The sequence below is a fragment of the Lactuca saligna genome, chromosome 1 (genome assembly GCF_052625555.1).
Source record: "Lactuca saligna cultivar CGN05327 chromosome 1, ASM5262555v1, whole genome shotgun sequence".
Taxonomy (NCBI): Eukaryota; Viridiplantae; Streptophyta; class Magnoliopsida; order Asterales; family Asteraceae; genus Lactuca; species Lactuca saligna.
Window position 1 is genome coordinate 733,644 of NC_136417.1, and position 27,392 is coordinate 761,035.

The window sequence follows — 27,392 nt, forward strand, 5'->3', positions numbered from 1 at the left end:
TGAATTTTTCAATGGGTCTTGCTAAATTTGATTTTTGTGAATTCTTTGAATATTATCATATCCATATTTGACTTTACTCTAAGTATATTTAAATATCTTGGTGAATATGATTGGTGTTCTGATGTGACATAGAGTCTCTTAGCTTGATTAAGTATACTCTCGAATCTTAAAGTCATAAAGATTTATATGTGATTCTAGAATGGTAGAAATTAACATAGTTTTTCAATGAACTTATTCATCTAGTCATATTTGATTTCAACTTCTAAAGTAGCCTATTCTGATTTTGTAGTAGACTGTTCTATGTATTCTTCATTCCATAATGAAGTAAAAATCCTGTTATAATTCATAAATATATCATTTTGTTTTGAATTCGACTTCTTGTTTATCTCTTTACATGGATATTTTCTTCCAAACTGATTATCTCGCATAAATTACTTAGTTCTTCTAATGTACTCTTAGAATGTACTTATAGTCTCGAGTGGCTTAAACCATGCATCCAGCTTGTATCTTGTGATATGTTCATAGCATTATCACATACCTAGTCTTGTACATAACATGACATAAATGGTGGATTCATTTGCCAATCAAATAGAAAATCATAAACTAAATGAGATTCTTTGAAAATATATAAACTAAAAGTAGGATAAAAACCCATGAAAAACCTCTTTTTTTTCTCTTATATTCTCAAAGTTTTTTAAAGAAAACACCAAATCAGTGTTTACAAACAACTTAAATGAAGTTGTATACGAAAAATCATCAATTAAAAAAATGATTTTCCTTGATAATGAGCAAACAAAAGAGGTAAAGACTTGTAAAAACAAAATTCTTTTCTCCTCCACAGGTTGCTGAAAAAATCACTAAAATGTGAACGAAAAAAGCTCTGAAATTTTTTTCGTTTTCCTTCAAGCTTCTAAAAGAAACACCAAATAAACAACTTGGTAAAATGTACAAACATACCAGTTGTGCTTACAAATAGTTGTTGCAGGGAGTGTAAATGAAAATAGATCTAAAAACTGAACATATTTTGAGATATGAGCTTAAAAACGAAGATACATCTAAAATGTCTTTGCAAGCTTCTTGAATGCTTAAATAAGCTAAAAACTGAACAGATCTTGAGATCTAAGCTTAAAAACGAAGGCGTATCTAGAGATCTGAACTGAAAATGAAGTAGATATTGAGATTTAAACGATGGTAAGACAGATCTGAATAGATCATGATAAGAACCAAGCGGATCTGATCAGATGATGGTAGACATGACAGATCTGAGCAAACCTGATGTGCAAATGCAACATATTTAGACAAAAATGAGCTTTAGACCAACTAAGATGGTGGTTGCTCGTTCGTGTCTGGGATGACGCCAAATGATGTGACCTAGTTCCCTAATAAATGCAACAGATCCTTAAATGTAATCACGAGTCCACATATTAAAGACAAAAAATCAATTATAATCATGTATAAATAAGAATGAGTTGCATTGTGTTGAATCCTCTCTAATAAATTAAAGTTTTTTTTTTTTTTGCTACATGTTTTCTTTTCTTTTATTTTGTCACGTGACTTTTTTTTGGTTTTTTCATTTTCTTATTTTTCACTTGTCATTTATTAAGGTTTTTCATTCTTACATTAAGTTTTCAGAATTTACGGGTATATATATATATATATATATATATATATATATATATATATATATATATATATATATAGAATGTTCTCATTCTATTAATATAAGATTATCGTTTTATTAATTTGAGATATAAACTTATTGATTTACTTTTATTTTTTATTACTTTATAAAATGTTTAATGTTTCCATTTTGATATTAAACTATTTATTTTTAATAAACACGTATAATACACAGGTATTACACATATTAAATATTATTCTTTCAATAATTAGTTTATATATTATAGTGTTAAGGACTCCAAAATTCAGAAAGATATTAAACCCTATTTATTTATGAATATGACGTTTGTCATGTTTTATTACTTATGAATAAAATTGTATTCAACTACATTTTATTCATTTTTTATTCAATTCAAAAATAAATAAACAAATATGTACAATATATAATATATTCTTTGTTTATATCACCATATTTATTTTATAATAATAGCGAATTTTTTATTTGTGAATAAGAATTGAAACTCAATTTTTTTATAACGCAACTTCTATAATTAGACAATCAAAGAAAGTTTTGTTACGCGTAGCTAAATTAATGGAATAAATGTTACAAACCATATAATTAAGAATATGTTGTTTATTATTTATATTAACCATTCTTACCATCTCTTTCTCTTTCTCTCTCTCTCTCTCTCTCTCTCTCTATATATATATATATATATATATATATATATATATATATATATATATATATATATATATACACTCTAATAAATAATTTTTTTTTTCTACATATAACACTCTCTTTCATTTTGTGGTTATTTTAAATTAAAATTTTCCACATATCATTTTATGGTCTTTTTCCATTTTATTAAATTTTATATAGTATTTAAATGTAATAATTATAATAGATATAATAATAAATGTATATCAATTTCATTAATGCAAGTTTCCTTCTAATTTCAAAACTATTAAATTAAAGCTTCATTATTTCATTTTATTTGTTTATTTAAATTAGTTTTTTCTTTAAAAAATACTTGCATAATACACGGGTTTCACAACTTGTGTATGTGTGTGATATATATATATATATATATATATATATATATATATATATATATATATATATATATATATATAGACACACACAACACATCCTATTATACTCCATTTTATGCTTACTTTTCTCATCATGATACTCAAACAATAATTTCTCTTATCTTAGGGAAAATGACTCTTGAGGGTAACTAACTGTTAAGTTTGTTCTCATTTGATACATTTCCTTTTTTGTACTCAATATAACATCGAACTTCTTGTTTGTGTTCACTATAACCCTTTTCACCGCTTTTGGCATGTGATAGCCGGTCCAAGGGTTACGGTGAACACAAACAACAAATTCGATGGTATATTGAGTACACCAAAAAGTAAAGGGACCAAATGAGAACAAATGCAATAATTGGTTACCCTCCTGATTCATTGGGATTACCCAAACGATTTGGATCAAGCAAGCTCTACATTGTAACCCTATTACAATGAAAAACCTTGAAAACCAAAAGGACATAAGTGCATGTATATGGATGTATACACTTTGGAAATCATTTATAAGATGACCTCTTAAAGTAAACAAGTTTATCAAGACAAAACTAGACAAATAAATTGGAGTAGGAATCATGGATTTAAAAGATTATCTATTAGTATTTAGCCTAGTATCCCACCCACCTTATAACATTAAAGGCCATAAGAACAATGACTTAAGCTAACATAAATGTATATAAATATGTGTGAAAAAAACTTTGTGGCACCACGTTTAAATGCATTCTTGACAAGTCAACAAGATAGCGCCCCATAAGCATTTCCTTTATGAATTAGGGCCTAGAACTCCACTATGGTCGAAAAAAACCCATGTGGGGACAAGATAGAACTGAAAAACCCTTCCATGGAGGACCTTAAGACCGCAAACACCCTCAAAGCTAAGCACTTTGGTCGAAAACTACACTAGTGGATTAAAGTTTGGCAGTAAACACCTTAATAGGCCATAGTTTGGCCGTAAACTCCCTTCCTAGAGCCATTAGGACCGATATCCCCAAGGGATGGGGTGATTTCGGTCACAATAAAGTGTTCCCAAGAAGTTTTACGACCTAGAGTGTGAATAAGACGAAAACAGTTGACTTTAGGATGTGATTTCACCCCTATTTCCAATGCACTCACAATAACCCATGTAAGACCTGCCAAATAACAATGTTTTAACCAATAGATTTCCGAGCATATATCCCATATTTTCTTTCATCCTTAACCACGATGACAAGCCATTACAAACCTCCACCATTTCTCTTATTCTCCAACTTCACTCTTGTTCTCTCAAATTTTCCTCTCATGAACAAGAGTAAGGATTTGCTAAAGGCTTATTTCTTCAAGTATCATTCTTAAATCTTGGTAAGTATTTTTCAAGATATACTAGTAATCCTACACCTTATTATGTGATTTCATCATATTTACACATAATATTATGTGTTAACATCCTTAGGGTAACATAAGCTTCAAAGAGTTCACCAAACACTTCAAGTGTTTTAGACTTGAAGTCTTCAATTCATCACTTCAAATCAGCCACCAAATCAAACCAAGGTGATCTTCATACCCCCATATTTTTGGTAATTTTTCATGTTTTCGGGGGGGGGGGGGGGGGGGGGGGAGGAGGATACAAGTCAAATCTCGTTTAACCATTGGAATTTGCATGTACCTATGTGTATTATGTTTAATATTTGGGTAATTACATGCATCTTATATATTGTGTTGAAAATGGAACAAATTCTTAGGTAATAAGGTTTTTATCATGTTTTAACTACACAAAAAATCATGGTGTACTTGTTTGACAACATAATTATTACACAAAACTTTCACGATTATTATATGAATTTTGTAGAAATCGTGACTTGCTAGATTCACAACAAGTTAGAATATTTTGTGTTACAAAGTTCTCAAACTAATTTTTGGTGAAAAAAACAAACTACCAAACTTGACATTTTGCTAAAATTAACTTTATGGGTAAAATATTTTTAACTATATTGTCACTACTTTTAGATGGATTAAAACTTGAGAAATTATGCTATATGACATGTTCACTAAGGATTATTTACAAAAAGTATTATAAATAATATAACTAAAATGATATACAAAACAGAAGTTATGACAGAAAAGTCGTCAGTCATAATATGTCTATCATAAAACTTTCAGAGCATGAGTAATAATCTGCATCTCATAAAACGCGTGTCGTAATCTGAATAATATGAACCTGCCAACCGCTTGTCATAAAACATCTGTCACGAGCTTGCAATAGAAAAGTTATTTCTTTATTCGAAAAAGGGACTCGAAATTCGCGTAAATCTGTTAAGGCTCTTGTGAGACTTTCCTTCATCATACCTACCTAGCGTACACCGTAACTCCTGTAGTTATAACCAGAGTCTCCTGGAGGGAGAGCGATGTAACTGTGTATAATTCTATACGAGATTGACACTTCCACGCCTGAGTTGTTCGCTACAGCTAGACGGGGCCAGTCTAGGGTGACAAATATCTTACCAAAACCGACGCCTGAAAAACATCATGACAGGCATATCAGTCACATCAATCATGGTTGTAATGACTCACATAGGGATTAACGAAATGATTTTGGTTTACGGGATGCTTATACTTCATTAGTTTTATTCAAAGAAATGAAACTATAAACTACTTTATGTATGATATTCACTTCCATCGTTGTCTTAGGGTTTAAGACCACAGTTCACCTTTAAGAAAACACTGCATTTTCTGGAAATATATATTATTACTTTATAAGGAAAAGATACAAAGGGACTACTTTCAATTTCACTTCATATTAATGAAAATATTGGATTTTCTGGGAACACACTCTTTACAAATATAAACAAAAGAAAACAAAGGACATGCATGCATATATTCACGGTTTTAGAACGAGACTCCAAATCATTTTCATAGAAAATATCGGATTTTCTGAAAGTACTACGAGAACTATTCTAAAGAAGTGCAAAACCATTTTATACAAAAATGTTTATGAACTCACTAACTTTTTAGTTGGTGCTTTTCAAAATTACTTGTATTCTTAGGGGACCAGTAGACAGGTACTCAACCCTTCATGAGGGTCGGCGTCGTCATTTCATGTTTTTCTTACTTTTCAGTTATTTGTATTTGTCTTTTGAACAACTGAGTTTTGTAAACAATGTAATACTTGAAATCGCAATGTATGAATGTTTGTTTTTCTAAGTTTCATTACTATTTAATTGTTATGATACTATACATGAAGTCAATCCATCCGCCCTCAGACGTTTTTGTCATTCTGGTTTGTGGGTGTAACATTCATTTTCCCTTTACTTATTTACAGAAAATCTCACGTCATCTCCTGCTAATATTAATGACTTTATGAGATTCATTCTTGTTTATCTTCAAAACATAACCCATGAAAGAACAATTATCATACATGTTCAACTTAGTAATGCACTTGAATATTTATTCGGGGAATGTTTATTAAGCAGATGTATTTCATGACTACATTTACATTTCCAATCAAATGATTTATCGTATCATTGATTCTAGACAAGTCTACAAACGAGTGGAATCACAAGTGCTGAGATTTTTTAGTTTACTTAGCTTTAAGATCGAATTTATGGGATAAGATACAACATCAATATGTACAATATCATACAGCTTTTGCAGACACATCATCATAATATACCTTGAGGTAAACGTTTATATTGATAACTATACCTCTCATACACAGTTATATCTTTTTGCAGAGAGGTGTTGACAGCTAACCACAGTAAGCATAACATAGACCATGTTTTAACAAAGTTACCCCTCTGAAACGCTCTTCATATACGTTATGGCCAAAGAAGTAGTGGTGTAGCTACTTATGCTCAAGGTAGGTCCTAGGACCTACATTTTTTTTTTTTGTAATACAAGTATATATAAAAAAAAATTAAGGAAGCTACCTTATTTTTGTCAAAAGACTTAGCTTTTCATATATTTTTCAATTTTATTTACATAAGGAACCATGTGGTTTTTGGTTCTAGATTCGTCACTGCAAAGAAATTTGTAGTCTTTGATAATTTTGCAACTTTAATTTCATTTAACTTTTCTAGGAAAATAACTCACGAGGGTAACCAGCTATTGAGTTTGTTCTCATTTAGTCTCTTTCATTTTTGTAGTCAATATTCCATAAAACTTGTTGTTTGTGTTCACCATAACCCTTTGATCGATTATTACAGGTCAAAAGTGGGTCAAAAGTGTTACGGTGAAAACAAATAACAAGTTTGATGATATATTGAGCAAAAAAAAAGCAACATTTAGTTACATCATAAGTCATTTTTCCCTTATTTTATTATAACTTAATCATTATTGATTTTATTATTTAATAATTATATTTTATTACCAACTAGTTAATTATATTACTTTTTTGTATTTAAATATTTTATTTCAAACTTATTTTTTCAGATATGCGATTATACGACATTAATCATTAAATACATTATATAGTAAATTACAAAATGGAATTACGACGTAATAGAAAAAATATTTACTTGATTTTTCAGTTTTGTTGTTTTTGTCTTGATCTCATTTTTTTCTAAGTTAAGAAAAACATATAAAAACAAAATAATAATGACCATGGTTTCTTTAAAGTACTTATAATATGTATCTCAGCGTATTATTTCATTCATTGAAAATTCTCAAAAAAAAAGGGTTTAAATTATGATTTTGTGATTTAAAAAAAATAATTAAAATTTTCATCACACGATGTATTTAATTTAGAGTTCGACGATTTATTTAATTTGGAGTTTATTTTTTGTTAATAAGTTTTTATATTGGGCAAATGTCATATTAGTCCATCGAAGTTTCTTGATTTGGTCACTAATTTTTTTTTTTTTTTTTTTTCACAATTGATCCCTAAAGTGTCATTTTATCTGTTAAATAAATCATTTTACTCAAATTTAGCAGGTAACCCGGTAACAATGCTGATGTGGCTTTAATAATTATTTTTATGTAGCCATGTCATATATTCTACATATATAACATCTTACTTTTTAATCTCCAACCCCTTCATTGGAACTTGCAGTTAGCCACCAGCCCACCACAATCTTCTTTACCATGGCCAAACCCATCGCAACCTTTCCTACAATCATTAGGGAAACATGTAGATGAAAACCTCAACGTTCACATCATTAGGCTTGTTTCACAGACACACTCATTCACAACGTTCATCAGAGAGAAGAGTTGTGACCCTTCTCCGATCTCTGCTCCATACTTCCTATCGCTGACGCCAACCACTCCTCTATCCGGTAAGTTTGACTTTCTTTCTCCGGTTACACCTCCTGGGTTGATACATGATGTCTGATTTCTGGAATCGATGAAACATATGAGTCAAAATCGTCATTATCAAATACTTAGATATTGATACCGACAAGAAGAAAGGGGATTTGATCCCTTAGTGCTGAGGATTCACGCACATATATAGAAAATGTGTGAAGAATACAAAATGAATGGGGGTACACGTGATCGATTGGGAAGGAATAGTAGGAGCTATTTGTTCTTTGATTGATACCTAAAATCAATATCAGAAGCTACAATCGATTGAAGGAGGCGAAAGAATGGGCTCGATCTCTATTTTGCTTGGGGTAAAGGATACGAACGTAGAAGCAAACACAATCTCTTCAAAATCGCTGGTTGATTTTTGTGGTAGTGGGAATTGGGAAGACGAGATCATGGGGGTAGCGACCTGCAATGGCCCTTTTTTTTTGTTTGCTCTTCGTCATTGGTACTCACTAATCGAGGGTAGGAAGGAATATGAACGAAATCAGGAAATCGGTGGGTCGGTGGCTCTTAATCGATCACGAGGATAATTTCTCTCTATCTCTTTTCCCCCTTCGTCTTCTTTGATTTGTTCTTTGTTTTCCAATGTACAGGAGTAGATACAGCAAGTATACTTTAATGGAGGTGGAGGTGCAGATGATGGTTAAATAGTGGTCAATGCACACATTTTACAGCTTTACCCGATATAAGGTCACATAAGGATATTTTAAAACAGGAGAGTTGATTCCCTTAATGTACCAAAAAAAAAGTTAGGTGATCTTTTAAAACAAACATAACAAATTCGATGGGCTAATATGACATTTACCCTTTTTATATTTGGTGTAGTTTGAACAATATAATTTATAACAAAGGGCCCTTAATTTTTATATTTTTGCTTTGTGTTTAATTGGCCGATTTATATGATCAATAAAAAGACTTCTTGAAAATTTGAATTTGATTGCATGAAAAATAACGAAAAGTCAGATGGATGTGTGCTTAATATTAAAATGGTGTGTAAAAAAATACCCATTGCGAACAACAATATACTTCTTTTAATTACACATAATATAAAATTTAACTAATGGATAATATTTAGTTTTTCAATCCGTACATATTTTGTATGCAGCTATGTTTAAGTATTAATTCTCTGTACTTTAAATATTTCCTTAAAAGATATAAATATTATTTAGAAATCAATGATATTCTTATTCTTTCTTTTTTTCCAAATCATTTGGAGTTTCAATAATATCTTGTAAATTTGTTTCACATCTTTATTACAATTTACTTTATAAATTACATTATTATATAGAATCATAACCAAAGAAATTATTTGTTTACTACATATGTTAGCCGCGGACATGTTGTTGCTAATGGTGAATGCGGTGGTGGAGAGAAATTATTTGTTTACTACATATGTTAGCCGCGTACATGTTGTTGCTAATGGTGAATGCGGTGGTGGAGATGGCAGTGGCTGTGGTGACGGAAGGGGTGGATACGGTGTCGAAAGGGGCAGAGGGGGTGACAAAGATGTTGACAGTGTTGGCGGTGATAGAGGTGGCATAGTGGTGGTGGTGGACGGGTTAGTAGCGGTGGGGGAGAGGTGGCGGTGGTGGGGATGTCAGTAGTAATGGTGGCGGAGGGGTGGAGATATAGACTATTTATTACAATTACGAGCTCAAATCATCTTTTAGTTCTTTTCAAAGTTTCCATACACTTGTACTTTAAATCCATTGTTTCATATTAACTTGATTTATAAATCATTCCATTTCAATGTTTGATCACCATTAGAATCATCAAGTTGAGTTCACGACAGCATGATTTCTAATAGAATCATATAAAGAGTAAATCATGGACATACAGTTACTCTCTCTAACACTATTATCATAGATTTATTTACAAATTATGGAGCTAATATAATATGTACAACTTATAATAGCTTGAGTGCAAATCTACATTAAGTTAGGATTTCCAAATCTACTATTGGAAGTGGAATCGACCACTCAATTGCTGGAATTGTGATGACTTGATGTTCTATTACAAGTTTAAAGCATTAAATCCGACACAAATTATAGATAGATTTTTGAAATTTGGATTTGCAGTTGAATACAAAAAGCAAAAACCTTGAAACTATTTATATCTGAGATGAAAAAAAAAAACAAAACAAAACATCATTTGACCACAAAAACAGTTTCACCATATTATATATATATATATATATATATATATATATATATATATATATATATATATATATATATATATATATACCCTTTTGAGCTTCCATTGCTGCAAGATGATAAAGCAAAGTAAAGTTATGTAGAGTTGGATGAGAGTTTGGTTAGTTTGTTGTTGGTAATGAGAAGAAGGCGGCATAAATGTCAGTGTAGATTGCCATGATGCTGGATGAAAGAGCTAATACTATCATGAGGCATGAGAGTCTGGTGTCATTTTTGGTTGCAACTCCATGAGTGTCTTTTAGGGCAACAGCAGCAGGAAAAATGAAACCAACAGAGACAGTAGCTGTGGCACCCGTGAACTGGAAGGCATCCCAAATGCTGGGCACAAAATTTGCTCCAAGAAAAACAAAACCCATGAGACAGGCCGTGAGGAAAAGGAACCGGGGATTGTCAAAAGCAATAGGGAGTCTGGGTTTGGGTTTTGCATTTGCATGAGTAGCAGGGAAAAGAAGGCCATCCACATTGAGGCGCAAGGAGAAAAAGACAACGGGAAAAACAAGCATGAGATGGAGGCAGTAGCTTATTCTCACAACATCATTGATGAACCAGCTATAATGCCCAATTCCAAGATCCCCATTGAAACTTGCAAGCACATCGTCTTGTGTGTCATCACCAAACAGCAGGAATCCAAAAAAGCTGGTTGCCACATACACCGACGAACACACCATGATGGATGTCCTCACTATCGACTTCATCTGGCTTGGATCTTTTAACTCGTTCGCAATCGGGTGAACTGTCAACATCAACATCAACATCAACATCAACAAAATTACACCCAATAAAAACGAGGGTTTGGTTTTACCATTGTGGTGGCAGATATAGGCAGTCACCAATACAGGAACCGTTGTGAAAAGCTTCAAGAATGATGCCCCGTCACCAAGCTCAGGTGGCTGCAAACGTGGCATTCTGATGCTTCCGTTCATTAATTTAATGACCGTTACTACACCCGTCATCACCACAAATACAACTGCTAAACCCACCGACAACGCTGATGTGTATCTTAATGAATCTATTGATATTCCAAACAAAAACCATACAACAACTATTACTATACTAGTCACTCAAATCATCCACAGCTTAAACAAATTAATGAATACAGCTTAAACAAATCCACACCAAGATTTTTTTATTTTTTATTTTTTTTCAAATCTTTAAATACTTTTTGCACAAACCGAATGAGAGAGAAGCTTATATTATACCCGACCGACACGGGTAAAGCGGTATCACAACTTGAATACTTAAGGACCAGTTGTTGCTTGATGTATGCCATGATATTGCTTATGTGGTTGGAAGATTGAGTAGGTTTTCAAATAATCCATTTACTCATCATTAATCATGAGCTAATTAAGGTTTTTCATATGTTGGATTTCTTTCGGTGTAAAAGGATGTGCAAATGCAAGTTGGATAACCAATATAGAAGATCATTCTTCTACAACTTGGGTGTTCTTGTTTGGGAGAAGTGCCATTTTGTAAGCTTCAAAGACTTGGCTTCCAGAAAGTAGTTATGAAAGGCATATTCCAAAAGACTACATCCAAAGGGCCATTCATCAAAAGACTCCAGAAACCCTTTGGATGTATATTCTTGATTAATAAAAATGACTTTAGTAAAGAGTATGTGAAACTCACCTACACGTTTAAAAGATATCAGAGGAGAGAAAACAAGGAGGGTTGTTAGAAGCAGCAAGACAGAACGTGTAGTCCACCATTGTTGACCAAACCATTCTTGCATCACTCCTAAATGGTGTTCCCCTTCGGACCATGTTCCAGATAGTACATCACCTGTCATCACCAGACACCACTAACCACCTTTAATAAATAACATCAAACCATTTATAGTTTAAACTCCAAATGTTAATTAACAAGCACCCCCTCAATAATCTATTATAATGTCTCTTCAATTTTCATATTTATGGAAAATTGCAGATATATCACAAGTCTCATGTTTGCCTCTCTTTCAAATTTGTTTGGAATTGTCAATCTAAAATTGAATTTTACATTGTATAAAACCTATGTCATCTTCAGTCAATCTAAGACCTGAAACAAAAAAGGAGGAGAAAGAAAGATAATAACTAAAGAACAGGTCGATTCACAAGATGTGGAAATGAAATTGACTCATGTGCTGTAGGTTATGCCAACTTGAGAACCTAATTTGGTAGATCCATTTAACAATAACAGAAAATTTGCCAGATTGTTCGACGTCATGATATAAGTTCACAAAGTTGTATGTAGATAACAGTTTTAAAATGAAGGTAACGAAATCGTTCGTAAACAGTTAATACCAATGATGATCATGTAGACGACGAGCAATCCGACATTATTAACGACAATGCCGAGCTGTAACAAAGTTCTTCCGGCACCACCAAAGGCGTCTCCAACTAGGGCGGCGTATGATTTGGACTTGGAAGCTCTACTGAACCTAAGTATCATATCTACCGAAGATTCCGTCAAGATGCCGACCAAAATTATGACAATAAGACCAGGAATCATTCCTAACTGCTTCAGAGTGGCTGGGAGGGCCATGATTCCAGCACCGACAATGGTCGTTGACAGGTTGAAGACGGCCCCAGAAAAAGAGGCGCCAGAGAATCCAGACTCCGATGGGGCAGCAGCGTATTCGTCGTCGTTGTTATGAAGATTTTGGGGGAGGAGAGGGGTTGACCGGAGGACCCGGCGGTGCTTCCGGTCTCCGGCAAACGGCATTTTTGTTCAATCTGTGTACAAGGAAGGAACAATGACAATTGACAAGCTGGGATTGATGTAAATCGGATAATAGTTTAGGCTTTTAGCAACTTTTGTGGAAGGGACCTTTACATGCCATAAATAAACTTATGGTCCGTTTTAACTATAGTTTTAAACATACTAAAATACAAAACCAGTTATTTACGTAATATAACGTTCCTGAAATAGAAAAAAGAAATACGCACAAAAAAATTAAAACAAAAATTCACAATTCTTGTAGGAAGCCAATTTCAGTTTATATACAAATTTATTACATAAATAAATAAGTTATTAATCCTAAATATCTTCAACTTAAAATGTACACATGTGGGTTTAATATAAGTTAAGAAATTAAAAGTTATATTGATGATGTGCCTAATAAATATCTATTGTTATTTAATTTGGAATAATAATAGCTTTATTCAAATATCAATAATTAATCGATTTTAATAAATACATATTAGATCTATTTTAAGATGATAGTGAACCATATGATAACTAAAAATTTACTATCACCATAAATAGTCAAAAAAAATGGGAAGTATTTTAAAAAAATAGACATAAAAATGGATTTTTTCGGATATAAACATGCATTCCGCTGAGGTAGCTCCACGGAGCTCCGCGGAATCTACTGTAACTCCGTGGAATGACAAAATCGTAAATAAATCAATGTATTAAAAAAAAGAAAAAAAAACACTAAAGATCAATTCCTCGGAGCTTCCTCCGCGGAATAAGTTCATTCCTCGGAGGTAACTCTGCAGAGTGGATCTTTAGTTTTTTTTTTTTTTTTTTTCACATCGATTCTTTGGGGTTTATATTTATTTCTCAATCTAATTATTTTTAAGAAAAGATTATCATACTATTATAATCTTTACTTGAAAATAATTAGTTGGGGAATTAATAGAAACCCCGAAGAATCGATATATATATATATATATATATATATATATATATATATATATATATATATATATATATATATATATATATATATAATAAAAAAAAATCCATTTCGCGGAGATGATGTCATTCCGCGAAATGTATGTCTATAGCTGGAAAAATCAAATTTTATGACTAAATTTAGAAATTCACCCCCATTTTTTGTCTGGTATTTTCCATTTAAAAGAGCCCTATTACTTTTCTATATTTAATTGAAATTTTAATAAAGATTGCCAGAGACTTTTTATCCTAGAAAACCTATGTGGGCTTTAAATTATGTATACACTTGTATACTGTAGTTTGGACTTAAAAGAGATTGAGGGGGGCAGAGCATCCGGCATCCCCCCTCATATCTCCGCCCATGGAAGTCGAATCGGACGAAAGAGATCAATGTTCCTCGTCTTTTTTTTTCTTGACTGTTAGACAACAACTAATTCTTTTTTTTTTTTTTTTTAAATTCGATCTAAATTAACTTATACATACCACTTACCAAACGGTCTTTGGCTTAGAGTTATAAACTTATTCCTTCCTTAAAAGAGTTGATGATCCAAACCACGTACGATTTAGAGAGTGTCTCTTATGTGTTTAATATATATATATATATATATATATATATATATATATATATATATATATATATATATATATATATATATATATATATATATATATATATATATGGGAATATTTAGGTTCATATATAATACATATCTATTGTGTGAATGTATAACCAATTGTAGACCAATCAATAGATAAGAGTATTATAATGAATTCAATAATTAATAAATTAAATACCAAAATTGTAACTTATTTTTATAAAAGGAAACCTCGTATCATTCAACCTCTTTATCTCTCCCTTCTTCTCGATTGTCCTCACTGACCCTTTTCTCTATCTTCTTGTTGGTTAATTGTTCCCTCAAAATCAATATTGGTCTGGAATCCATGGCTACCATTGCCACTCACTGACACAGATCTTTACCAACACATACCAATAATGAATCACCAACGACATGTTGCCTCTTTCTCTACATCTTCATTCACCCACCTCCGCCTCTTTGCATCTTGATTTGCCTAGCATTGGAACACTGCATCATAGTATGTAAGTAAAGTTAGCAAAACATGTTAATTTAATGTCTGTTTCTCTTTCTGCTACTAGTACCATATCTCTTATGTTGCAGGATTTTAAGGAAAATTACCCTACATATGAAACCTAGGAATGAGAATTTTTCCATTCAGTGATATTGTGGGATTGTGAATTCCCACGACCCGGCCTACTATATTGGACCCCAATTCTCCCATTTTCCATTCAAATAAGCCCCAATCCTTATTTTTCAACCTAAATAAAAAAAAAAGGGAGAAATTGTAAGGAATGAAGGCTGAAAGGATAAACAAATCAAATTCTTAATGATTACTTTTTAGTCTTGTAATTGAATGTAAAATCATATCGCAATCATGTTCTAGGCTTCCTTTATTGACTGTAAGTTTTTTTTTTTTTTTTTTTTTTTTTTTTTTTTTTTTTGCTTCGGGCAGTTAAAAAAAGCGTAACCTCTATCTTCATTAGTTCATCAAGTTTGTTTTCCATTTTCTTATTTGTTGTTGTTTTTTTGTTGTGCTATTTTTATGTGCTTAAGGAAGTTTGCCTTCACTTGTGTTTTTTATGTGCAGATAGAAGTTTAAGTTATATTATATACCTACAATTTTACCTTCTGCAATGTCTATGATGCTAATGATTGCAAGAAAATAGTATGATTTCAATTTCAAGACAAAGCAATTTAGTTATGGAGTCTCATTTTAATTCCTACCATCTTGAATGATTACAATGGTACATTTGATTTTTATTAAAAAAAATAATAATAAGAGGGGAAAGGAAATCACTTACATTAGTTTCTAATGTGCAAAGTACCATTCAAGACATATCAAACATAACTTGTGTGTGGTTTTACCTTTTAGTACAGTAAATGAATCACAAAATCTTGACATCTATTCTTTATGTGCAATAGCATATTCATTATTTACACAAAATCTTAGCATATACATTATGTACACACTACACCATATTATTCATATGACCTTGAAATTAACTTAGTGGTTTTGTCTTGTTATTTTTTTTTTCATGTGAGCTTGAAATTAACTTAGTTTTCTTTGTGTTCAAGTAGCCTAACATAGTTGAGGAGCAACAATTAGCAAAGTCTATGGACTCAGTTAAGAAGGTGATCCCTTTTCCTGAGCCTGAGCTCTTGAATTTTTTACACACACATGAAAAAGGAGAATCGCAGAGGAAAAGAAAGGAGGATTGTTTTTTTAATCTTGAAGTGTTATCTTCATTGACATGATTTTTATAGAGATGCAGTAGTAATTATATTTATTCTCTTTGTTTCTATAATATTCTTTCAGAATATACATTAAAAAAAAAAAAAAAAAAACCTTATTCTTTAAGAATGTATATTCTTTCCTTATGTATTCGTAATTTTGCAGAATGCAACAACCAGTTATACTATCATTTGTATTAGGTTTTATAAAAACTTCATTCTTTTAGAATGTATATTCTTTTAACATTTATTAACAATTTTGTAAAATGCATCAACAAATTATATTATGATTTTTATTAGTTTTTATATGATTCTTATTAATTAGAATATACATAATCTTTATCTTTAAGAATGTGTAATTCACATAGAATATCTATATGAACTCTTAAACTTTAAGAATGTTTTTACTTTTAAAAGAATGAATGCCTAATAATAAAAAAAAATAACCAAATGAATAAAGATATTCTTAAAGAATTTCATATCTTATTCTTCAAGAACATATATTTTTACTGTTTAAAAAAATTTGGTTATGCAATTAGAATTAATGTTTTGTTCTTCAAGAATGTTATACTATGTTTTAAGAATGTCAGTTATGACATCTAATTAATGTTTTATTCTACAAAAATTTCTTACGAAAATATCATTCATAATCTTTCGTATCATCAAGCATGGAGTTTTAATTCATAAATCGATTCTTAACGATTTTCATGATATATAAAAAGTTATACTTTTAATGAAGATTGATTCTTAATTTTGTATCAACCCTAAGAATTGTTAAAAGATTATAATTGTTAAGCATAATAATGACATAAAATAAGTCAAATTAATTCTTAATTGTTCTCATGATCAATACAAAAAAAATCAAATATCATAAGTGGCGAAAAAAGAAAACACAAATCTTAAAGAATGAAGTATGTTTCAAATTTTTTGAGTATTATGTAAAAAACGACTATAGTTCCTATGAAAATTCACCTTCCATATATATTTTTTAACCTATATTACAACTAATTAAATGCAATTATATGGTAAATGCTACTATATGTTAATAACATGTACCCTCGTATCATTAACCCTTCATTTCTTTTAATCCAATGAACAAAAATTAATCATACATTCATACAATATTTGAAGTTCACATTTGATCGTAACCTTATAAGGGAAATAGTCAAAGATATACAAATTTTTATGAAAACATATAACGATCTTAAACCATAAGTTGGTCACTCAAATACAAATTTATAGCACAAAAAGTTGTTAGTTTAACGATTTATATATTCACTTTTAAAGCATATATCAAAGGTAAAATTAAATATCAACAAACGACCAAATAAGTGGGTATCACTATCACGATTTTGTTAGTTATCTTAAAATGATCATAAATTTTGCATTAGGCACCATTATAATTGCAAAATCATTATTAGACAAAAAAAAAAAAAAAAAAAAAAAAAAAAAAAAACTTCAAAAAACAGGAGATATAAGAAAAATCGTATACTTTTTAGAAGTGATTTGTTGATTTTACCCTCCAATAATTTACAAGTCCAATATGACATCGTATAATTTCACCATATATATAATCATTATATATTTATAAAATCATATGTAGATGTATTTGTTTTTACTGAGTAAAAAAACAAAACAATATGTAGCTTTCAGCTTACCGAATTAAGTTTTATGTCCTAATGATGAGTCCGGATTTGCAAAGTGTATCATTCGAAATGTAGTTTTTTTTTTTTTTTTTTTTTTTTTTTTGTAATATAAACTTTTTTTTCTAATTAAAAATAAATAATCTTCATACCAAATGTTCTAATTTTTCTCTTTGTTGTTTATAGGAAGAAAATAAAAATTTTAATTGAGTGATTTATTGGTTAACGTGAATAAGTAAAGATAAATGTAAGAAAAGCTATGAAAAAACAAATAAAAATTCTTCAATAACAATTATAGATTCTTAAAGAATAGTAGTATATGATATAAATTTTGTGCGTATTCTTTAAGAATGATTACAAATTCTTAAAGAATATTAGTTTGTATTATAAATTGTGCATATTCTTTAAAAATTATTACATATTCCTAAAGAATACACGGTACAAAAGTTTGTGTATATTTCTTAAAAATGTTGTAACATCCTTGTTTTATGTTATAAAAAATGATCTTGTACGTTATAAGAATAATTCTTTTTTTAATTATATATATATATATATATATATATATATATATATATATATATATATATAATAATTTTAATTCTAAAAAAAATATTGGAATGAAATCATATTTTTTAAGAATGAAATATTGAAAATATATATCTATATATGTTTCATTACATCGTATTCTAGAAAAATCTGATTTTATTTGAATGTATTAAATAAAATATAAGATTTGATTTAATTTTTATTAATTAATTTGACTTAATTAGTTACCTAATATATAACTAATTTTCATTTTTTTCTCTTCATAAAGTTTAATATTTGCCTTTACAATTAATTAAGTATAATTATAGAATAAATGCTAGTCCATATTAGTAACATGTATCCTAATATCATATCCTTTAATTTTTTTTAATCTAAAGGCAAGAACTTAATCACACATTCATACAATACTTGTGTTTCATATATATATATATATATATATATATATATATATATATATATATATATATATATATATATATATATATATATATATATATATATATATCAAATTATCTTAAGTTTCACACCATTGAAGAAATGCACATCATCGATACATCAACTTGCATATGATTAGTACTTGAATATGTCATAAATAACTCCAGGTAAAAGCCTGTTATGGTATTATTAATATGTATGTAGACCAATATTTTGCAAACCCGCATCCAATGACATTCAATGTTTGTTTGTAGCACATGAATCAAAATATGGATTTCCTAGAATACTATATAACATTGATTTTAATGGGTCATGAATGAATTGTCTAAGATGTCAATATGGGAAAGGTAATCACGAGTATCCAAAGATTATATTTGAATCGGTAGCTTCACAAGATTTATGGACATATCATGCATATTTTCAGGTCGCTGCTTTGAAAAAAATACTTAAATGTCATATACCAATCGTACTATTCGACGAAAAGGTACTTGGAAAAACCCCTAATAGTTCATTTCAAGGTGAACAAGCCGAATATAAGCATGATTACTATCATGCAGATGCGATATACCCAAATTTGACAACTTTTGTTTGGTTCATGATACTGATCTTCCCACTCGGGAAGGCATTCCATGAATTTCCTTCCGTATGAAGGAAACCGGTTACCTAGTTTTTTGTTCGGATTTAGGTTGAATATATGATTTGATTTGGTTTGGTTAACCATCCATATTATACGCACATTTAAACCATGTTTGATAGATTAATTGAAAAACTAGACGATAGTTAATAAACTAGTAATAGTATTTGGTATAAAAATAGTTTATAAGCTAAATTACAATGTAAATTGACATGAATAGACATTTAGATATATAACTAAAAGAAAAAAAGAATAAATATAAACAAAGATATGTAATATATTTTTGAAAAAACTTCATAAGCTTATTTTAAGCTATCTCAAAATAGCAATGTTTTAAAAACCGGTTTTTTAATTGAACCGGTCGAGTGACGTTTTCCGGTTCAACCAGTTCAACCGGATAGTCAAACCGGTTCTATATTTTTATATGTTTTTAATTATCCTGCATACATTGATTACAAAAACTTATCATTTTTTAGTATTACAAATGTAAATAGAATGCAACATATAAAAACAATCATTATAGAAGTCAAAATCAAACAAAGAAGACCAAAACTTACACAAAAATCCAAGAATGTCCGGTTCAACCTGGTCCATTCCGGTTCAATTCAGCCGGTTGAACCGGTTTTTTACCTAAACCGGCCGGTTCAATCCGGTCAGGAAATCATTATAAAACCGGTCCAAATTGAACCGCCCTCACCTCCGGTTCCCGGTTCGACCGGCCGGTTCGAACCGGTTTTTAAAACTATGCAAAATAGTTCATCAAAAGCTAGCTTAAGCTAGTTCATAAGCTAAAATAAGCATTTATATTTCATTTACATTTCCCTTTGCCCAATTGGCCCTGGGATTTCCAATTTAGATACTTTGATAAATAATTAAACAGCGAAACTGTATATTGATTTTCTTAACGTGAAATGTTCTATTTTTTAATTGTTTTGTTGGATCATCTAAGAATAACCAGATAATCCAAAAAAAACACAACTATCACTTGAACTAAAGAAAAGACATACATGCATACATACATACATAACAACATTACAAGGGAATGAGAAACACCAGTCCAGTAGTACCTACGTTAAAATAAAAGCTAGGCTTAAGTTGTGAACATTACATTGGGTTACTTGTTAGCAGCTAATTAGATTAGAGTAGTCAGCGCTTCCTCTTCTTTTTGCTTGAAGTATTAACATCACTTTTAGTTTTCGGTGATGCTACAGCCTTGGCACCTATGGCACAACTCCATAAAGCTCTCTCTACATCCGAGGGTGTGAACACCTCCTCCACATCTATGCTTAATTCCTATAAAAATTAATTTGAATTTTTTAAGCAAATCCAGTTTTAACAATCCAATTCTATAACCGTGGAACTAACCTTTGCTTTTGCTTGAAGTTTGTCCACAAACACAAGGTACTGTTTCAATGTATATTCTTTTGAGTTCCCAAGAGCTGCCACCATTGCCTTGATGATGAAATTGCAATGTTACTTAATAGTTTTTCAAGATAAGAAAAAGGAGACTAATGCTTGGAATGGATTTGTAGGGTACCTCATCGGACATGAAAGGTGCAATATCAGGTGCATAAGCAGCCAAGACAGCAGATGCAGTTGCAGGTCCAACCCCCTTCAAGACTGTAAGCTCAGAAATAGCTTTTGAAACGTCGGGTAAGGATTTGAAAGCTTTTTGCGAAGCAGAAATCACAGTATCCTCATTCAGTGATGATACAAAATCCAACAAACGTGGTCTGCGATAATATAAAGTAACATCATTCAGTGTACTCAAATTTGGATACAAATGCTTCAGCTTCCAGACCAATACACAAAAACTATGGATAATCGACTAATTTATGGATCAAAATAACAGTTAATTTGTGAAAAATATAAATTATTGACCTCAGTAACAGTTGTCAGATATTCGGACCCTCTACTACTGAGCACATTAGAGTAGAAGAGACCATTTACCTCCATTTCCCGCGAGTGAGCTTCCATTGCATGAGCTTGGATAGCTCAGGAGTGGTGATATGGGGATTAGGGTTCCTTTGGCGAATGAGATGCGGTAGTTCTTTGCAATAGAACTGGTCTAGCGAAACAAGATTCGGCTTACCAATCGACTCGATTCTGCTTTCGTACGCCGATAAGGATTCCTTCCATAGATTCACGTCAGAGCACTTGAATTCCATCTCCCTCTCTTTTTAAGAAACCCGAGCAGTTCTTCGCCCAATTACCCCTTCCGCCGGTTTATGGAGTCACAAAATTGCAAAAATGGTCCCTGTGTTTGGCAAAATTATGCGACTTTGGTCCAAAACGATACTTTGATGCACCACTGGTCCAAAATTGGATTTTTCCATTGTTTTTGGTCCCTCTCATTCACTTCCGTCCATATACTCCGTTACATGCAATAAAGACCGGGGTATTTTCGTCTTTCCACCTCCATATCATCTATTACCGCCATATTGAATGATATACACAGTTAATGACCCTTCACTCTACGCACTAAACCCAACTTGTTGATCGAAAACCCTAATCGTTCATTGAAATCTTGCATTTGATCATCAACCACAATCGTAAGTTTGAATCCACGAGTATGGTCCAAATGTGGGAAATCAGGCTAAGAAATCAGTGTTTTGATGCAATCCGAATTTACGGTAACGTACTCTGTTTCTTACATATTTCTTTGAAACAAAAAAAAAATCTTTTACAATCCATATAAAGTAATGTTTTTTTGGTTTGGTTCATGATTTTTACAGAAGGATATCCCACGATGTTCACTATTGAGCTCCATCATGGAGGGAGGTTCACAAAATTCCCAGGGATAAGCTACATTGAAGGAAAATTAGACCACATTGACTTGGTAGAAATGGATGAGTTCTCTGTGCATGAGTTGGACGAGGTGATGCTGAAGCTTGGTTATGATGTACCACCAGTCATTTACTACCACTATCAATTGCCAAATGGAGATTTGGAGTTTGTTCTTAGAGCTCTAGGGAATGATATTGATGTACTTAGTCTTGCACAGTACATTGAACATCATAAGATCATCAAGGTATACACTGAACATAATGAAACTAAGTTACTTACATAATTTATGTCTTCAAGAGTTAAACCTAGGGTCATAATTGAGGAAATAGCAGATGATGTGCCCACTGCAACTGTTGGTGATCAAGATATCCCAAATCTTGAATTGTGTTTAGTAAGATATGAGACACCCGAATACAATTCAAATAAGAGATTGAGGTTAGTTGATGGGAGTCAATCATGTAGTAAGAAATTGTGTTTCAACTTGGAACACACTGCAACTGTTGGTAATCAAGATGCACATGTTGAAATTGGTAATGAAGGTGCAAATATTAGTGAGCAAGGTGCAACTGTTAGTGGTCAAGATACACATGTTGAAATTGGTAATGAAGGAGCAAATGTTAGTGATCAAGGTGCAGCTGTTGGTGATCAAGATACAGAAGTTCATGATCAAGGTGCAAATGTTGGTGACCAAGAAGTAAATACAAGAGAGTTTGATACCTTTGATGACCAGCCATTTCAAATTGAAGACTTTGATCCTTTCTTTGATCAATATACTTTTAATGATGGTAATGATCAGAGTATGGGTGTTGGTGCAGAACTTGGCACAGGACTAGGGGAAGTTCAATTTGAAAGTGAGGGAGTTTGTGAAGGACTTGGTGAAGGAGGTAGTGAAGGGGGTAGTGAAGGGAGTGAGGAAGACAATGATTTTCTTGAAGATGAAGAAAACTATGTAAGTGATATTGAGGTGGACATGAGTGATTTCTATATGAATGTTGATCTAGATGTTGAATATGTTGACAGAGGAAAAGGTGTTGAGACTGAAAATGAAGTTGTTGATACAGAAGATGTTGAAGATGTTGAAGTAATTGATAATGATGAATGGGACTCATTAGGTGAAGACAGTGATGATGAAAGAAGGAAAGCAATATTAAAACAGATGGTGAAGGAGAAGAAGTGATCTCTTGGTGAAGTCCATACAGTTACTTTTCAAGTGGGTCAAAAGTATAAAAGTAAAAAAGGAAATTAAGGACAAAGTCAACAAACTTGCCATTGAGACTAGAAGGAATCTTGGCTTCAAGAAAAACGACAAAACAAGGCTTAGGGTTGTGTGTAAAGGTAATGTACCTAATGTAAATGCAAGTGGGGTAGGTAAGGGCAATAAATTAAATTGTTCTTGGTCAATGCAGACTTCACGGTCAAAAGATAGTGATTATTGGTATGTGAAAACTTTACTGGACAAACATACTTGTGTTCAAACTAGAAAACTTAGGGCTTGCACTGCGAAGTATATATCTGCAGAAATCTTAGACATGGTCGAGTCTAACCCTACAGTACCCCTTCGAAGCATTCAAGAGCAAGTTCAGAAGAGGCTTCAAGTTGGTGTGTCCATACACAAAGTACAGAGAGCAAAAGCAACAGCTACAAAGCAAGTGAGTGGTGACTACACAAAGCAATACGAGGTGTTAAGAGATTATCTTATGGAACTACAAGCAACTAATGTGGGTATAACTGTGAAGCTTGAGGTTGTTAATAAGCCTAACAGTACTAGAGAAACAAGGCAGTTTAAAAAGGTGTATATTTGCTTAGGGGCATTAAAGAAAGGGTTTAAAGCAGGTTTAAGAGATATTCTGGGACTAGATGGTGCTTTTATGAAAGGACCCTTTCCAGGCCAAGTACTCACAATAGTTGGATTGGATTCAAACAACGGCATATACCCACTTGCATATGCCATTGTTGAGACTGAAAATATGAGTAGCTGGAAATGGTTTCTAGAATGCTTGGGAGATGACTTAGAGTTGTACTCAAATTCTAACTTTACTTTCATGAGTGATAGACAAAAGGTACTATTTTCTTCTTTTTGTATTACTAATAGTTTATTTGTATATGATTGTTGCAATGATTATGTGAAATAATCCTTTACAGGGACTCTTACCTGCTATAGCACAACTATACCCACAGGCTGAGCATCGATTCTGTCTAAGACATATTTATGAGAACATGAGGAAAAAATGGAAAACAAAAGAGTATAAAGATCACTTATGGCAGTGTGCAATAGCAACCACAGTACCAGAATTTGAACACTACATGAATGAACTTAACAAGTTTGATAAGGATGCTTTTGAGTGGTTGAAGAAAATCCCCCCTCACCATTGGGCCAGAAGCCACTTTTCAGGTTACATTCCCTAACTTAGGTGAAGCTTTACTAGTGCTCATTGTATATGGTTTAAGTCATATAATTTTCTTGTTTAATACAGGCAGAGCAGGATCAGATATATTGCTTAACAATTTATGTGAGGTTTTCAACAGTAAGCTTATTCATGGTAGGAATAAGCCCATCATAAGTTGTCTTGAGTACATCAGGCAGTACCTTATGAAGAGGATTTGCAATGTGAAGAAAGTGATGTCCAAAGCTCCAGGTCCACTCACTCCAACAGCATCAAAGTTACTTGAGAGAAATAGGGAAGCTTCAGTCCAATATAGAGCTAGATGGAATGGGACTGCAAAGTATGAAGTTTATGGTCCTTGGCATGACCAGCATGTGGTTGACATGACAAATATGTCATGTACATGTAGAAGGTGGGAATTGAATGGGATTCCATGCAGGCATGCCATAGCTACAATACATGAAATGGATGATAGTGGAGACAAAGTTGGGGAGCTTTACATTTATGTCAACAAAGTGTATTGGCTTCAAACATGGAATGAAGCTTACTCTTACACTGTGGACCCTATAAAGGGTAGAGCCATGTGGCCAAAAAGTACCTGTCCATTTCAATTAACACCACCACCACATCACAATCAACCTGGGAGACCTAAGACCAAGAGAAAGAGAACTGCAGATGAAAAATATGATAAACAGATGCAAAATCATGGTGCAGGTGAACCTGAAAAACTTACCAGAAAGTTTGTTAGTGTTAGGTGTGGGAAATGCAACAATATGGGTCATAACTCAAGGACGTGCAAGGGTCAAGGTGGGAATGCAGGAAGAAATGAAGGAGAGAATGCAGGAAGCAGTCAAGGAGGGAATGCATGATGCAGTCAAGGAGGGAATGGAGGTAGCAGTCAATGCAGGAATTAGTGTATTTTGTTTAAAAACTGATCTTTTGGTTTAGCACAACTTTTGTGCATTTGGATGTAATGGTTTAAAACTAGTTTGTTTTAATGGTTTTATTTTGGTCTTTTAGCCCTTTTGGTCATGAAACTAATGTCAACCTTTTGTCATTGTTGAAGAATGATGTTTATGGTTTATACCAACTGTTGGTTGTCATGTTTATGGAACACATTTTTGGTTATAAGAACTGTTTTCTGAAACAACAAATATACATTAACATTCGGTGATAACTGCAATACATTGTCATTATATCCTTGAAAAGGTTACAAATTTCTGAAGTTGTCCAAAATAACCCTAAACTGATATTACATTATCAAATACCAAAAACTACCACATTCCCTTGTTACAATTTCATAAGACAAAAAAACACCCAAAAATTACATGCAACTACAGGGGTCCCTAATTGCTTATTACTAAATGAAAAGCACCCAAACCACCACAAATAGTAACCAACTTGCAAACAAACACATCTTCAATCTTGCCACTTGATAGTTTACATTGTTGATATTCCTCAATAATCCGGGTATTATCAACATAGATCGTGCACACATGGGAGGATCAATCCATCCTAAGAATCGGCATCTGGAACCCTTCACATAAAAAAATAAACCCTAAACATGAGGGTGATTTTCCAAAATGAGGGTAAAATAGCAAAATCGAACACTTACCTTTTGAGGGCAGGAAAGAAACCTCCGACCAGGGTTTGCTGATGTCCAGGAGGTGCGAACCACCGCTTCCCTACCACAGAAACACATCACCATTTTAATTTTTGATCTCTAAGAAATTGTGAACACAGAGTAGGAAGAGTATGAAGCTCGTGAAGTTGAAGAAGGAAGAGTGATGTAGCTGTGCTTTTATTTTGAATAAGGTTGCAAAAAAGGTCCCTGTATGTGGAAAGACGAAAATACCCCGGTCTTTATTGCATGTAACGAAGTATATGGACGGAAGTGAATGGGAGGGACCAAAAACAATGGAAAAATCCAATTTTGGACCAGTGGTGCATCAAAGTATCGTTTTGGACCAAAGTCGCATAATTTTGCCAAACACAGGGACCATTTTTGCAATTTTGTCTCCGATATTTTCAATAAACATTTAAGCAAATTTAGGGTTTAGGGTTTAATTAATTATTTTTCCATAATTTTTGGGTAAGCAAAAAAACGGCAAATTAGAACCGTCTTCCCTTTGGTTTTGAACTAAAACCGCCTTAAAACTCCTTAAGTGGTTCCGGTTTTAGTTCCGGTTTTTATTTTTTTTAACCGTTAAACGTTGGGTATCCGTCGGAACCGATATATATATATATATATATATATATATATATATATATATATATATATAATGATTCAAATGAAAATCTAAAAATGTTAAGAACCCTAAAAATCATTTTTAAAATATTTTCATTAAATGTATTTTGGACAAATCAAACATTAATATTATTTTAAGCAAATTTTTTCATTCCTAGTTTACAAAAGTTACCACTTGTCATTGGACCACCATCACACCAACGACAGACTCTAACGGCCGCCGGAGTAACACTAAATTTAGTGACATTTTTCAAATCGTATTCACAGTTTAATAGAACAAACATTTTAACTCATATTTCTTTGGTAATACTTTTTAACACGTACAATTTCATTTTTGCAGCCAAATATATAAAATTTAATTAAAAAAATAAAATTATGTTTAGATAGTTTTAATTTTCTCTCTTCAAAATATCATATTCACAGTGTAATAGACATATTATTTCACTAATTCATAGTCTATTATTTTCATTCATATATTCATTCATACTTTAAAACAAAATTTATATAAAACACACACTTTAATATAGTCAATTCTCAATTTAAT

At 31.9% G+C, this 27,392-nt stretch overlaps 3 protein-coding genes and 1 long non-coding RNA gene across 5 annotated transcripts; 2 read left to right on the forward strand and 2 right to left on the reverse strand.

The window, feature by feature from the left end:
• Positions 1 to 7,726: 7,726 nt before the first annotated feature.
• On the forward strand, positions 7,727 to 8,915 carry LOC145033286 (uncharacterized). Of its 2 annotated transcripts, none has more exons than XR_013677634.1 (2): positions 7,727 to 8,484; positions 8,583 to 8,915. It is a non-coding gene; the product is annotated as an uncharacterized LOC145033286 (long non-coding RNA). The 2 variants fall into 2 exon arrangements; XR_013677835.1 differs by having other exon boundaries at positions 7,727 to 7,958.
• A 1,007-nt stretch (positions 8,916 to 9,922) lies between these two features.
• On the reverse strand, positions 9,923 to 13,014 carry LOC145034336 (amino acid transporter AVT6A-like). Its single transcript, XM_078983074.1, has 4 exons — positions 12,485 to 13,014; positions 11,832 to 11,984; positions 11,008 to 11,214; positions 9,923 to 10,938 (listed from the first exon to the last, which is right to left on the reverse strand). The coding sequence occupies exons 1-4, from the start codon at positions 12,903 to 12,905 to the stop codon at positions 10,307 to 10,309; spliced, it is 1,413 nt and encodes a 470-aa protein (XP_078839200.1). The 5' UTR covers positions 12,906 to 13,014; the 3' UTR covers positions 9,923 to 10,306.
• A 7,400-nt stretch (positions 13,015 to 20,414) lies between these two features.
• On the reverse strand, positions 20,415 to 21,640 carry LOC145047715 (DNA binding protein). Its single transcript, XM_078996055.1, has 4 exons — positions 21,380 to 21,640; positions 20,967 to 21,162; positions 20,795 to 20,881; positions 20,415 to 20,722 (listed from the first exon to the last, which is right to left on the reverse strand). The coding sequence occupies exons 1-4, from the start codon at positions 21,595 to 21,597 to the stop codon at positions 20,576 to 20,578; spliced, it is 648 nt and encodes a 215-aa protein (XP_078852181.1). The 5' UTR covers positions 21,598 to 21,640; the 3' UTR covers positions 20,415 to 20,575.
• Positions 21,641 to 24,806: 3,166 nt separating this feature from the next.
• On the forward strand, positions 24,807 to 25,469 carry LOC145047357 (uncharacterized). Its single transcript, XM_078995613.1, has one exon. The coding sequence runs from the start codon at positions 24,807 to 24,809 to the stop codon at positions 25,467 to 25,469; it is 663 nt and encodes a 220-aa protein (XP_078851739.1).
• The last annotated feature ends 1,923 nt before the right edge of the window (positions 25,470 to 27,392 follow it).